The following is a 13,834-nucleotide window of genomic DNA, read 5'->3' as shown; positions in this document are numbered from 1 at the left end:
GCCTATGAAAGTAATCCTTAACATCATTCTTTCTAGGTAAAATTATCCTAAAATTACCAGAGAAAAACAAAATTAAGAAAATGTCAGTAAAACTGACTCGCTCACTCTTAAAAAGAAGTGTCGGTATGATATAGGGGCGAGTGTGGAACACTACCACGAGACAAACACCAATTAGAACTTCCCTATCAGAATCCCCCCAAGAGAGAGCCGATACCAACGGGCGATGCAGCCTCTACTACTACTACTAGAGGACGCCACGGACAGCAGCGCCCCTAGCGGACATCCTTAAATTTTAGCACCAGCGACAAGTCGCCATTTTCTTGTGCTCTTGTTTTTTCTTGAGATTATCCACTTTGGAACCATGGAACGCTCTGCTATCGCCACGGCTAAGTTAAGTAACTCATAAGTAACATTTTACGGTAATTTTATCTTCCGGGTACCAGTATTTTCCCTTTTATAGGTCAAATACGGTTCCTCGGTTGTCTCGTGGCGGCCATGCCGCCTCGTAAGAATTCCCGGTCCTCCATACTGGGACTTCTTATGCTTATGGGCTACTTTTTTCACATTCATTGTTTACATCGAGTTTAGCTAGTTCAGCCCTCCTACCATTCTCTTAGCTTGGTATTTAGGGCTATTATTATTTTTATTTTCGGCCCAGCATCCCGGCTCTTGCTCTACATCGGCTATCGCTGGCTCCGAGTAGGCTTCTGTTTTTCGGAACAGTCTGCCTCCTCCTGGGCTTCTTTCTCTTTTACTAACAGTGTCTCTTCCCCCTTTTTTCAATATATGGTTTTATTTAGGGTGTTAGGCTAGCCTAGGTGCTTGTTCCACATGTTGGTACAGCTTGGTTCACGTGGCCCTACCACGGTTGTGTTGCTCGCGGCCTAGGCCACTCGCGGTCCACGTGTTCTATAGCACCTTACCCTGCCCTCCCTCTCTGATTGTATGGGAGGAGCTGGGGGACCCCTTGGTTGTCATAACAACCTCATCGCCTTCTCTCACATTCTCGGAGGTGCCGGGGGGTCCCGCCAGCAGGGGGTATAGGGCGACCACTATGAGGTACCGGGTCTCCATACGGGTAGTTTGGTGGGTGGGGGGGGAGTAGGCCACCCTCCCCCCTTTCCTCGCTCCCGCCGTGTTTCGCCGGGACCTCCATCCCCCCCTACCCCTTACTCAGCCACCTCCCTTACGATACGAAAGGAGCCTTCCGTCGCAGCCGGGGGCCGGGCCCCCTTATGGTTATAGTATATTGGCTCCGCTAGCGGGCAGGGTGCATGGATGGTCGATTGCTTGCCTACTATATCCTTATATCTCTCCCCCGCTACCGGAAGGGAGCTTACCCTTACCTACGCACTCTTCTAGTAGACGGGTGGAGAGGAGTTGTTTTTATGTTGTTATTTTGCTACTTTAAGGATATATACCCTATTATAAGATATTTTACAATGAATTGTGTATTATTATTTTCATTTTATCAACCATCCCCGCCATTTTACGTCGTGGTTTCCATTACCACCACTCCTAGTTGGTTGATTCTTGTGCCTCCGCCACTGGCGGAGCCATAGCCTATCTTCCAACCTGGTTACCACACGTATTTTAGCGGGGCTCTGGTTTTATCTAACTTTATCGCTCCGGCACCAGCGGAGCATATGTTAGGCTGTAAGTGTTTACTCTGTACTTATGTACGTTTTCACTTACAGGCTACCAACTGCCAGGTCCTCGCCTGTAATGCGACGCTGTATGACCCCTGTGGACATGACGAGTGCAGGTCTCACGCCCCGTGTGCCACTTCGTACAACGAGTCCATCGTCTGGCACCCCGAGGCCTGCACTATATGCTACGACCTGGTCGCGCAGCTGGTGGATGGGGTAAGTCCATTATGAGGTTACTTATGAATTTACTAACAACTTCTAGTTCGTAAGTTTGTTAACCCTGTCCGCAATTGGTAGCTAATCCAGCCTTTCTTTCAGGCTAGCGGTGTGAGGGAAGTCGCCCTCGCCACCCTGAAGCGTGTGGGCGGCTTTGGGAAAAACGCCGCCAAGGGCCAGCCCTACATTCTGGATAGAAAGCTGGCCATCCAGATCTTCCCTGCGGTGGGCAACGTCGACGGGCTACGTCGACCCCTTGTCCGCCGCCCCCGTGATAGCCGCCATCCAGCAAGAACTCCAGACTTCGTTGGGGGTCGTAGCCTCCCAGGAGTCAGTCCCGGACGTCGCCGCCCTGGACCTGAATCTCGAGCCGATGGCGGTAGTAAGTGAGGATTTGTTGGTTGAGGTAGGTTTGTCGGGCGCCCAAGGTCTTTCCTTGGGCGCTCCTGGGTCTTCTCCTGTCCCTTCTTCTTCCGCCTCCTTCCAAGGCTTTCCGGGATCCGAGATCCCTAGCCACACTCCCGCTCTCTCTGTACCTCCTAAGGAGAAGGGAAAGAGAGAACCGAAGACTTTGTCTAAGACGAGCTTCTAGGAGTCGTCTTCGTCTTCTTCGCCAGGAAGTCATCGACTTCATACGCCGACGCGGTGAAGGCTAAGCCGAGCTCTTCCCAGTCGAAGAGTTCCAGAAGCAAGGCTTCGAAGGAGAAGGCTCGCGCTACCTCCGAGTCGCTGCCTTCTCCCGCTTCCGCTGCCCCCTCTCCGGCTATGCCGGCAGGGGTGGCAAGCACCAGCTCCTGCGTTCCCTCTCCTGTCTCATCAGGAATGATGGAGCAGGTAGGAGCGATGGTGGGTTCCCAAATTTCAGCTTGGGGAACACGTTTTGAGCAGATGTTCGCGCAATTGTCGAGCAGTCTGTCTCAAACTGGACAGACGGTCCAGGAACTCTCTAATAGGATGAGAGAGAATGAGGATCGGGTAGCTGGGCTATCTCAGGCTCCTCCCCCAGTCTCCCCTGCTTCTAGCACGGGGATTCTCCAACTTCCGCCTTACGACTCCTTGCCAGCTTTCTCTATGGACAATCCATGGAGAGTAGCGGCCTATGCTCCCTTTAAGGACGGGATGATTTCGATCCCGGGGAGTTTGGCACTCGAAGGATTGAGGACTTCTGAGTTCTATCCTCCGGGTCTGTCACAGCCTTTCATCGGGTATGCTAGGCTGACGCCAACGGCTCTTACGAGAGAGGACAAGATCTCGAAGGAGTCAGTCCTCTACAGTAGAGATCACGCCCAACGGGAATGGGTTCACTGCCTTGAGGACTGGGAGTGTACTAATACTAGACTCCAGGCCTATAAGAGCCCCTTCACTATTTTCGCAACGGAAGAGGAGGTCTCTCTTCCGTTCGCCACGAAATTGGTGGAGAAGGCTCTTCAGGCAGTCCTCAAGGATGAGCCCGTTCCACAGTGAGAGAGTCGGAGTCTACTTCTCCACTCTTCCCCGCCTTCGGAGAGTTATGGGAAAACCTGCCAGCTACTTTCACGCTGGGTAAACTCAAGCCGGACTGCGCTATGGACCAGTTCGGTGAGAAGTTACCTAGGCTGCCGGATTCCCTAATCCAGGCAGAGTTCGATGCGCGAACTAGGTTTGGCAGGTCCCTTAACTCTCTTATCGTTACGGAAATGGCTGCTCTTTCTTACGCTAACGAACCGCTGTTCAAGATCCTGGCGAAATCGCAGTTTCAGACGGTTCTGTTAGACGCCTTTGACTTCTTCCAAGCCAGGAGGAACTGTCGGAAGCATGTTCTTCAAGAGTGCACTATCAGGCACGAGCCTAATAGACTCTTGGCTGCGAGCATGTGGGGAGCGGATCTCTTCCCAGAGTCCGCAGTGAACGAAGTCCACCACGAAGCTGCTAGACTCAACCAGAGCCTTAGAGCTAGGTGGGGTATTTCCTCTAAGAGGAAACAGGAATCCGTTCCCACAGCTGGCAAGAAACCAAAGAAGGCTGGTAAGAGGTTCCAGCCATATAAAAAACTCCAGCATCAGCAGCAGTTTGTGCAGGCAGTCCCAGTTACCCAACAGGGACAACCTGCTACATCTAAGCAAACCCAGCCTTTCCTCCTGGTGCCCCAGCAATCGCAACCTTCGACTTCCTACGCTATCTCGCCTGCCTTTAACCCTGCTTATGAGGCTCAAGGCTACTCTCAACCGAGGGGTAGGGCGAGAGGTTACTTTCGTCACCGTGGCGCAGGAAGGGGCACAAGGAGTAAGCAGTTCAGAGGAGGGCGTGGTGGCCAACCCGCCCATCAGCAATGAGGCTCCCCAGGTAGGAGGGAGGCTGTTCCTCTTCCGCCACAGGTGGGGGTTCAGCAGTTGGGCACAGAGCATAGTGTCCAAAGGATTAGGCTGGAGCTGGATCCAAGATCCTCCTCCAATCAAATCATTTCACCAGATACCGTCAAAGGAATTGATAGATTACGCGGAAGAACTCCTTCAGAAAGGAGCTATTGCGAGAGTCAAACATCTAAAATTTCAAGGTCGCTTATTCAGCGTGCCAAAGAAAGGCTCAACAAAAAGAAGGGTAATCTTAGACTTGTCAAAGCTAAACTCTTTCATTCGCTGCGACAAGTTCAAGATGCTTACCCTCTCGCAAGTAAGGACCTTACTTCCGCGTGGAGCCGTCACATGCTCCATCGATCTTACAGACGCATACTATCATATCCCTATAGCCAGGCACTTCCGCCCATTCCTAGGATTCAGGCTAGGAAATCAGACATTCTCATTCAAAGTGATGCCCTTCGGTCTGAATGTAGCCCCCAGGGTATTCACAAAGATAGCAGAAGTGGTTGTACAACAATTGAGAGCTCAGGGAATCATGGTAGCGGCATACCTCGACGATTGGTTGATCTGGGCACCAACAGTCGAGGAATGTCTCAAAGCTACCAAAAAGGTAGTTCACTTTCTGGAACATCTGGGGTTCCAGATAAACAAAACGAAATCCAGACTTATTCCGGAATCTCGTTTTCAGTGGCTAGGAATCCAATGGGATTTGTCCTCCCACAATCTATCAATTCCAGTGGTCAAACGGAAGGAAATAGCAAAATCGGTCAGGCAATTTCTCAAATGCAAACAAACGTCAAGAAGAAACCAGGAGAGAATCCTAGGGTCTCTTCAGTTTGCTTCAGTAACAGATATCCTTCTGAAAGCAAGGCTGAAAGATATAAATCGAATTTGGCGGTCAAAAGCAAACTCCAAATATCGAGACAAGTTGTCAGTAATTCCACAGATCCTCCGCAACCAACTACGGCCTTGGTCAAAAGTAAAGAACTTAGCCAAGAAAGTACCCCTTCAATATCCCCTCCCAGTGTTAACCATTCACACTGAGCATCCCTGTCCGGGTGGGGGGGATACTCTCAGTTCAAACAGGTTCAGGGGACTTGGTCAGTGCAATTTCGCCAGCTCCACATAAACGTGTTGGAAGCAATGGCAGTATTTCTTACTCTGAAGAGACTGCTTCCCCCGAAGAAGTCTCATCTAAGGCTAGTTTTGGACAGTGCAGTGGTAGTTCATTGCATCAACAGAGGAGGGTCCAAATCCAAGCATGTGAACCATGTCATGATAGCCATCTTTGCATTAGCAAGCAAACACAAATGGCATCTGTCTGCCACTCACCTGGCAGGAGTAAGAAATGTGATAGCAGACGCCCTGTCCCGGTCAGTTCCTCTGGAATCAGAGTGGTCTCTGGACGTCGGGTCGTTCCAGTGGGTAAGCCGAAGAGTCCCAGGTCTCCAAGTGGATCTCTTCGCCTCACAAGCGAACCACAAGCTCCCTTGCTATGTGGCCCCCAACCTGGACCCTCTGGCTTATGCCACAGACGCCCTGTCGTTGGATTGGAATCAGTGGAGGAGAATTTATGTTTTTCCTCCAGTGAATCTTCTCTTGAAAGTCCTAGACAAACTAAGGTCTTTCAAAGGGATAGTAGCTCTGATTGCACCGGACTGGCCCAAGAGCAACTGGTATCCTCTTCTTTTGGAATTGGGTCTCCGACCTCAACGGATCCCCAATCCCAAACTATCACAATCAGTACAAATGAGGACTGTGTTCGCTTCCTCAGGACTCTCCAGACCCATAACTTTATGGACTTCATGAAGTTTGCGGCTAATAAAGATGCTGACATTGATCCACAGAATATTCTCTTCCTAGAATCAGATAAGAGAGAGTCAACCATTAGACAATATGACTCAGCTGTTAAAAAATTAGCATCTTTCTTGAGAGAATCGAACACTACAACCATGACAGTTAATTTGGCTATATCCTTTTTCAGATCCTTATTTGAAAAAGGTTTAGCAGCTAGCACGATTACCACTCATAAGTCGGCTTTGAAGAAAATCTTTCAAGTAGGTTTTCAGATAGATTTGACTGAATCTTATTTCACATCTATCCCTAAAGCCTGTGCTAGACTTAGACCTTCTCAGAGGCCTACTACAGTTTCATGGTTCTTAAATGATGTCCTCAAACTAGCTTCAGATACTGACAACTCATCTTGTACATTCATAATGCTCCTGAGGAAGACGCTATTCTTATTAAGCCTAGCCTCAGGAGCTAGAATTTCAGAACTGTCGGCTCTATCCAGGGATGCGGGTCATGTGGAATTCCTCCCATCAGGAGAAGTTCTACTTGCTCCGGATCGTAGCTTTTTAGCCAAAAATGAAGATCCTCTTGCAAGGTGGGCTCCTTGGAAGGTTATCCCACTTCCACAGGATCCTTCTCTCTGCCCAGTATCAACTCTTAGAGCCTTTCTATCTCGCACTTCTTCTAGATCCTCGGGTGCTCTCTTCATGAGAGAAAAAGGTGGTACTTTATCAGTTAAAGGCATTAGACAGCAAATCCTTTACTTCATTAAACAAGCCAACCCTGAGTCATTCCCAAAAGCACATGATATCAGGGGAGTAGCCACCTCAATTAATTATTTCCAACATATGAACTTTGAGGATCTTAGAAAGTATACTGGATGGAAATCCCCGACAGTCTTTAAACGGCATTATTTAAAGTCCTTGGAATCTTTAAAGTTTTCAGCAGTAGCAGCGGGAAACATAGTTTCCCCTGATACTGCTTAGTAGTTGTAGTATTGATCCAGGTCTCCTTTCTACCTACTTCAACCAACATGCCTCAACCTATCGTCAGGCTACTCAACATCATAGCCTTAGCCGTTGTGTCTTATAGTGGTTTGTCCCTTATTTTTTTGCTAGGGACAACCACCCTTGTACTGATATGTACTTCAGTGTTCCTACCCTTATTTTTATGCTAGGGTAGGCCACAATATGTTTGTATAAATTCTCCATTGGGTTTGTGATAAGTTTCACTCACAATGTGTTTGTATATATTTGAATTAATTGTATTAATTGTATTAATGATGGACTTGAGTGTACCTACCCTTATTTTTATGCTAGGGTAGGACACATATATGTATATAATTGTATTTATATATTCTAATTAAGTAAATCCAAAAATTTCCTTATTTTACATGCATATTTATAATTTTATTATCTACCATTTAAGTACTTTAAGTTTACTAACATTCTGTTATTGATTTTTGTAATAAGTTAGTTTAAGTGCTTATTTTGTATGCTGTATCTGATTTACTTATATTATATCCATCATTTTAATCTGTTTTTCATTATTTCCTTTTCCATCTTGTCTGTTTCTCTGGTACTCTTTCATAGGCCGACACGAGCTGAGCCCAGAAAAGGGATTTTGACGAAGGAAAAATCTATTTCTGGGTGATTGGCTCGTGTCGCCCTATGAAACCCATCCCTTTTTTATGGTTTGTTTTCCCCCCCCTTGCAGGACAAGATGTATTTATGTTTTATTTAAGGATGTCCGCTAGGGGCGCTGCTGTCCGTGGCGTCCTCTAGTAGTAGTAGTAGAGGCTGCATCGCCCGTTGGTATCGGCTCTCTCTTGGGGGGATTCTGATAGGGAAGTTCTAATTGGTGTTTGTCTCGTGGTAGTGTTCCACACTCGCCCCTATATCATACCGACACTTCTTTTTAAGAGTGAGCGAGTCAGTTTTACTGACATTTTCTTAATTTTGTTTTTCTCTGGTAATTTTAGGATAATTTTACCTAGAAAGAATGATGTTAAGGATTACTTTCATAGGGCGACACGAGCCAATCACCCAGAAATAGATTTTTCCTTCGTCAAAATCCCTTTGTTAGGAGCATTATTACTGATGCTCATAGTAACTGCACTGAGGACTCTTTCAGGACTCTCCGAGTGAAGGCTCATGAGGTAAGAGCTGTGGCCACTTCATTAGTTTTTCATAAGAACATGTCTTTAAAAGACATTGTGGATGCGACTTACTGGAGGTGTGATTCAGTTTTCGCATCTCACTACCTTAAGGATGTTAAAGTGACCTATGAAAAGTGTTTCTCTCTAGGTCCTTTTGTATCAGCGGATACAGTGCTGGGGCTTGGAACACATACCGACTTAGAAAATTTTGTATTTTATTATTGTACGTAGATCTACCTTGTGAGACGGGTTTTTGGTTTTCTACTGACGAGAGTGCTTGTTGTCGCACGGGCGGCCGTTGCTTTGGTCAGTAAGGAATCAGGAAGGCGTCTTACTGGCAAGATTGTACACAAATTTTTTTTTTGAATTTATTTTTGTGCTTTTAAGGGTACGAATGTTTGTGATTCGAGTTTGTGGTTGTTTGAAAGGAGTTCGGGGATAACTTCTTGCAATCTTAGAACTAACATGGTTAGGTTAAGTTGATCGGGATCGGTGTTGTGCTCCTTGAATAAGGTTCTTGTCAAGTAAGTGGATAAGCACCCATTGACATAGTCCTTCCAGGCTCTGCCGAGTAAGCGGATAAGACCCCTTTGGCAGACCCACAAGAACTCTTAGCCATAGATCAATATCTCACTGAGGCTCTTGAGACTGACTAGACTCCTGGATTGTATTCATGAAGTCTTCAGTCTAAACAGGTAGGAACCAAGGTTTTATTTATTTATTACCTACAACAATTGTTGTGATTCCTGTTTGAATCTGTAATTAGCTGTCTCTGACCCACCTCCAATGGTGTGAATCAGCTAAGTATATATCTGACAGGTAAGTTGAATGTATAAAAATGATATTGTTATGATACAGTATAAAGTTTTAATAAAAAAATTTTATTACATACTTACCTGGCAGATTATACATACAATTTGATACCCACTCCCACCCTACCTCCCCTCAGGAGACAGGCGGTATAGAGAAAATATGATAGAAAACGGTAATGGTTCCTATTCCTGCCACCCAGCGGCAGTTAGGTAGATCACCTGACCTACCGGTAGCGTGTGCGCGAAATTCGAATTTCTGTCGGATGATGGAGTCAAATAGATATATCTGCCAGGTAAGTATGTATAAAACTTTATTGTATCATAACAATATCATTTTATTAAAATTTTCTCTTAGGTATGTTATCGTTGGATCTGCATCACCAGAAGATAACAACATCATAGATCACTTTGACCTCTACAGAAACAATGAATCAGTAACACCAAACCCCCGTTCTCCGTTAGAGGATTACACGCTTCATATTATTGACATGGAAATGGGCCAATTGTGTGACTACAGAACATTCAAGCATGATAAAATTTTTCTTTCTCACAATCAGGGTCTTTACCTCTATGGGCAAACATTGTCGGTTCTCTCTGTGCAGCATCAAACAATCCATATATTTCAGGTGAGTTTTCAAATGCACTTCCTCTGTTTAATATTTATGAAAAGTTGGGAATGCAATCTTTATGACTATTGTTATTACAGCACCAAGTATAACTTCAAAGCTGAGAAATCAGTCCTTAACAAAATCTGAAAGAAGCTTAAAAAATATTCCTTTACGACTTTCATACTTTTGTCTTTGGGGGAGAAATATGTTTCAACAGGTAAGAAAGGTATACTAGGTGGTCAATATATAAGACAAACTACTAAAGTTCAAATGTAGAATTTATGGGTGCCGTTAGCATTTAAGGGGGCCGGCCGGTACTCCTATATATGTATAGGGGTATAGGGCAAAAGATGCAGTCATGATAAAATTCAAGGACCATTGTATGGCAATGGAGAATGCGTTACGAAACATTTCGTCAAAATTCCTCTTACTTTCGTAGTCACAGGATAATTAGTAAACGTAACTCAATAAGCCAAAAACACTGATCCGTACAAGAAAATGCAATATTTCTTTTGTTATCGTAGATTTTGATAATTACGTATTGTCAAACAAATTGTGAGCAATGGCATCTCTGAGATTTTATGAGTCGCAGGAGGGAAAGTTCTCAGCTTACCACCCTTCAGTGTTAGCAGAAATATGATAGAGGGTACATATTCAAGTTTCACTTCTGACATTCTCTTGCTTTTACATTTGTTTATCTTTGTTTTGGCAAGAATTTCATCACACCAAAGAGGAAAAGACAAGGAAAACATCTTGCTAACATACAGAAGAAGAAAATTCGCTCTAATAAGCCGAGTTAGTGAAGGAGAGAGATTTACGTAGGAAGGAGTGCCCTGTCTCGCCTGAAGCAGTGCCCCAGGCTACAATCTATGAGCAAAGGGATCTTGATTTATGATTATATTATGATAAATAACATAGTTTTGGTTTATTAATACCCAAAAAGAAATTGAAAATTCATAATAATCATGATTTATTAAAATTGTCTTTGTAAAATACAAGAAAAGCTTTGAACACCCATATCTCAAAACTATACTTATTGACCTTCAAATTCTATCTTCTCCCTTAGTTTTAAAGCTATAGCATTGAAATTTGGTATATAACTTGGAGAGACATTATGGAACAATCAAATGAAGCCTTTTTTTCCAATTTTTGTTTCATCCTTTTTTTCTTAATTTTCTTCATTTTTTAACCATAATGAAAAAATTCATATAGAGCAAAAAAATTATTTTTAGAAAAAAAACTTCATTTGATGGGAGACCTACATCAGGTCTATATATGGTAGTAATCCCAGGTCTTAATATTAAGCATCAAGGGAGGAGATAGAATTATGAAAAATGGTTATCTTCGGGATAGATTACCCTGGTGTCACAAAACCGAAGGTCAGAGGCCGAAATCATATGCGGTTTGGAGATGTCCCAAGTCACCTTAGTAAGTGGTATGAATGTTGAAGTCCTGTCCTTAAATAATGGCATTAGCCGGCTGGCCCCCTTAAAAATTTTTATTAGTTTTGCATATTAGTTTAGAGCACTAATCCAAAAATGCTTTAGGTAAAGAACACTGATAGGATCCTCTTTGGCCACTTTATAAGGAGGCATTTGGTGTAACCATATACATACTGATATCTATCACAGTGTCTCTTGCATATGTTATGGACATTGCCAAAGGGTCCTTTTCATTTTTTCAGTTTGGTCTCTTCACCTAGCTCTCCAGCTTCTATAATGACTCTATCTTGCTTCAGTTAACACTCCTCATTCAAATATGATCCTTCAGCTCAGCCTTGGGAGAATTTAGAAATGTGTATTAATGATAATAATTATAGCAACTTGGTGTGGTTACCTTTTAAAATGATGGCTCATTGCTTATTTTAAATTTCTTTTTGTCAAGATTTAGAATTACATAAGATCATTTCACTCAGTTATGGATTCTGTTTCTTTGGTTTATTATGAGATATGTTTGGAAAAAAAGTTTTTTTTTATTTTTAATCCTTACAGATTACCCCCAATGGAACATTTTTAGATGTTCGTACCATTGGAAGGATTTGTTACGAAGATGATGACTACATATTGGCCACTGTTTGCCCAGACAGAATGGAACGTAATTACCAGCATAATCGAGAGATTGTTATAAACTGCTTAAAGCATAGGTAAGTAAATTCTTTTCTTTGATCTTAAGTAGGTAGCTTAGTCTCCTATTAAGAACACCTTTCCTCCATCCTCAGATCTAATTTTTAGCTAACTTCACTTTGATTAATGACATTATGGATTGAGTTGCACTAAGGATCTACAGTGGGACCATGGTTTTCGTACATAATCCATTCCAGAACTTCCAACAATATCCGAAGCATATGAAAACCGAAACAATAATTCCCATAAAGAATAATGTAATAGTATTACTGCGTTCCAGGCCCCCAAAATATTTAAAAAAAATACATTTTACCAGGAATTAACATTGTTTTACATACTACAGAAAACAATGAGAAATATAAATGAATAATGAAAGGAATAGTAATGAACTTTTAACATCACTCTTAACTTTATGGAAGACTCTTGTTAGAGTACGGAAGACGGAGAGGAGGGGGGAGGGAGGAGGAGAGGTTACTGTTTGGATGGGGGATCCCCCTCCAGAAGGACTTCAAGTATCAAGAACGTATCTGGGGTTACTTCTCTACATTTTTTAGTGCCACTGTCTGAGGTTACTTCCCCACTCCGTTTTTTACTAGCTCTAGGACCAGCTTGAGAGTCACTGGACCCCTGTCAAACCTGTCAAATAACAAAACTGTCCTGTGACATAGTTTCTGACGTCTCTTCAATATCTGCCTAAAATGCCTCAACAGAATTTTTGACATCACTCCACTTTGCAAACATTTCTTAATCACTGAGGTAGGCACAGTATCCCCTCTCTCTTCCTCAGATTCCTCATCTGCCGTCTGTTGCTGTTCCTTCTGTAGGTCTTTCAGCTCCTCAATGGTTAACCCTTCCCTGTGGGCATCCACTAACTCTTCCACATCCTCACCACTCACACCCAAGCCCATGGACTTCCCCAGAGACACAATAGATTCCACAACAGGTGTAGTGTTGTTGGGTCAGCCTCAAACCCTTCGAAATCCTTCTCTAGGTAATACTCTGGCCACAATTTTCTCCAAGCAGAGTTCATTGTCCTGGAAGTCACTCTCTGCCATGCCTTATATATAAGGCTTATGCAGTTGAAGATATTGAAGTGATCCTTCCGGAACTCTCTTTGGGTCAATACAGTGTCTGAGGTCACTTCAAAGCACCTTTGAAACAGTGCCTTGGTGTAGAGTTTCTTGAAGTTTGAATTGATCTGTTGGTCCATGGGCTGAATGAGAGGAATGGTACTAGGGGGCAAGAACGTCACTCTGATGATTTTAAATTCATCCAGCAACTGATCTTCCAAGTCAGTAGGATGTGCAGGCGCATTGTCCATTATCAGGAGGTACTTGAGGGGCAGTTGATTTTCTTGCAGGTATTTTTTCACATGCCAAACACTTCATTGACCTACTCAACGAAAATTTACCTCATGACCCATGCCTTCTTATTGGCTTTCCACATCACAGGCAATTTATTTTTGATCACATTGTTTTTCTTGAACACTTGGGGAGTATCAGAGTGATACACACGTAGGGGCTTCACTTTGAAATCCTCACTGGCGTTTCCATAGACCAAGAGTGTTAGTCTGTCCTTCATAGGCTTGTGCCCTGGCAATGAACTTTCCTCCTGGCTGATGTAGGTCCACTTGGGCATCTTTTTCCAAACATGCCTGTCTAATCACAATTGAAGACCTCATGAGGGAGGAATCTTGCAGCCTCAAGATACTTTCTTAATTCATCAGTGAAGTCTTTGGTGGCATGTTTATCCAAACTCGCAGCCTTCCCGTGCCATACAACACTATGTATGCCTGTACACTTTTCAATTCAAGTTTTTCAAACCAGCCTTTGCTGGCCTTGAAATCACTAAGAGCAGCACTTGTTGTTGGCATTTTCTTACGTAAATCAGCAGGCAACATCATAGCTTTCTTACAAATGAGCGCTTCAAACACACTATCCCCCACTAACTGTTTTTCATTGATCCACACCAGCAACAGTTCCTCAACATCTTCCACTAGTTGCGATCTGTGTTTCGATAATGATCTGACCCCTTTCGCAACAACAACTGACTTGATTTCATGTTTTCATACATTCAACTTCCCTGTCAGATATATACTTAGCTATAGACTCCATCGTCCCCGATAGAAATTCAAATTTCGT

At 43.8% G+C, this 13,834-nt stretch overlaps 1 protein-coding gene across 1 annotated transcript in view; it reads left to right on the top strand.

Annotated features, from left to right (window-relative positions):
- LOC135224410 (DET1 homolog) overlaps positions 1–13,834 on the top strand; it is a 69,081-nt gene that overhangs the window by 34,130 nt on the left and 21,117 nt on the right. The window contains exons 5-6 of the mRNA XM_064263380.1: positions 9,318–9,588; positions 11,562–11,713. Coding sequence (XP_064119450.1) covers positions 9,318–9,588; positions 11,562–11,713 — 423 coding nt within the window. The remainder of the gene's footprint in view (positions 1–9,317; positions 9,589–11,561; positions 11,714–13,834) is intronic.

Source organism: Macrobrachium nipponense, chromosome 12, assembly GCF_015104395.2.
Source record: "Macrobrachium nipponense isolate FS-2020 chromosome 12, ASM1510439v2, whole genome shotgun sequence".
Lineage (NCBI taxonomy): Eukaryota > Metazoa > Arthropoda > Malacostraca > Decapoda > Palaemonidae > Macrobrachium > Macrobrachium nipponense.
Note: the sequence above shows the minus strand (reverse complement) of the source record. Positions and strands in the feature narration are given on the sequence as shown.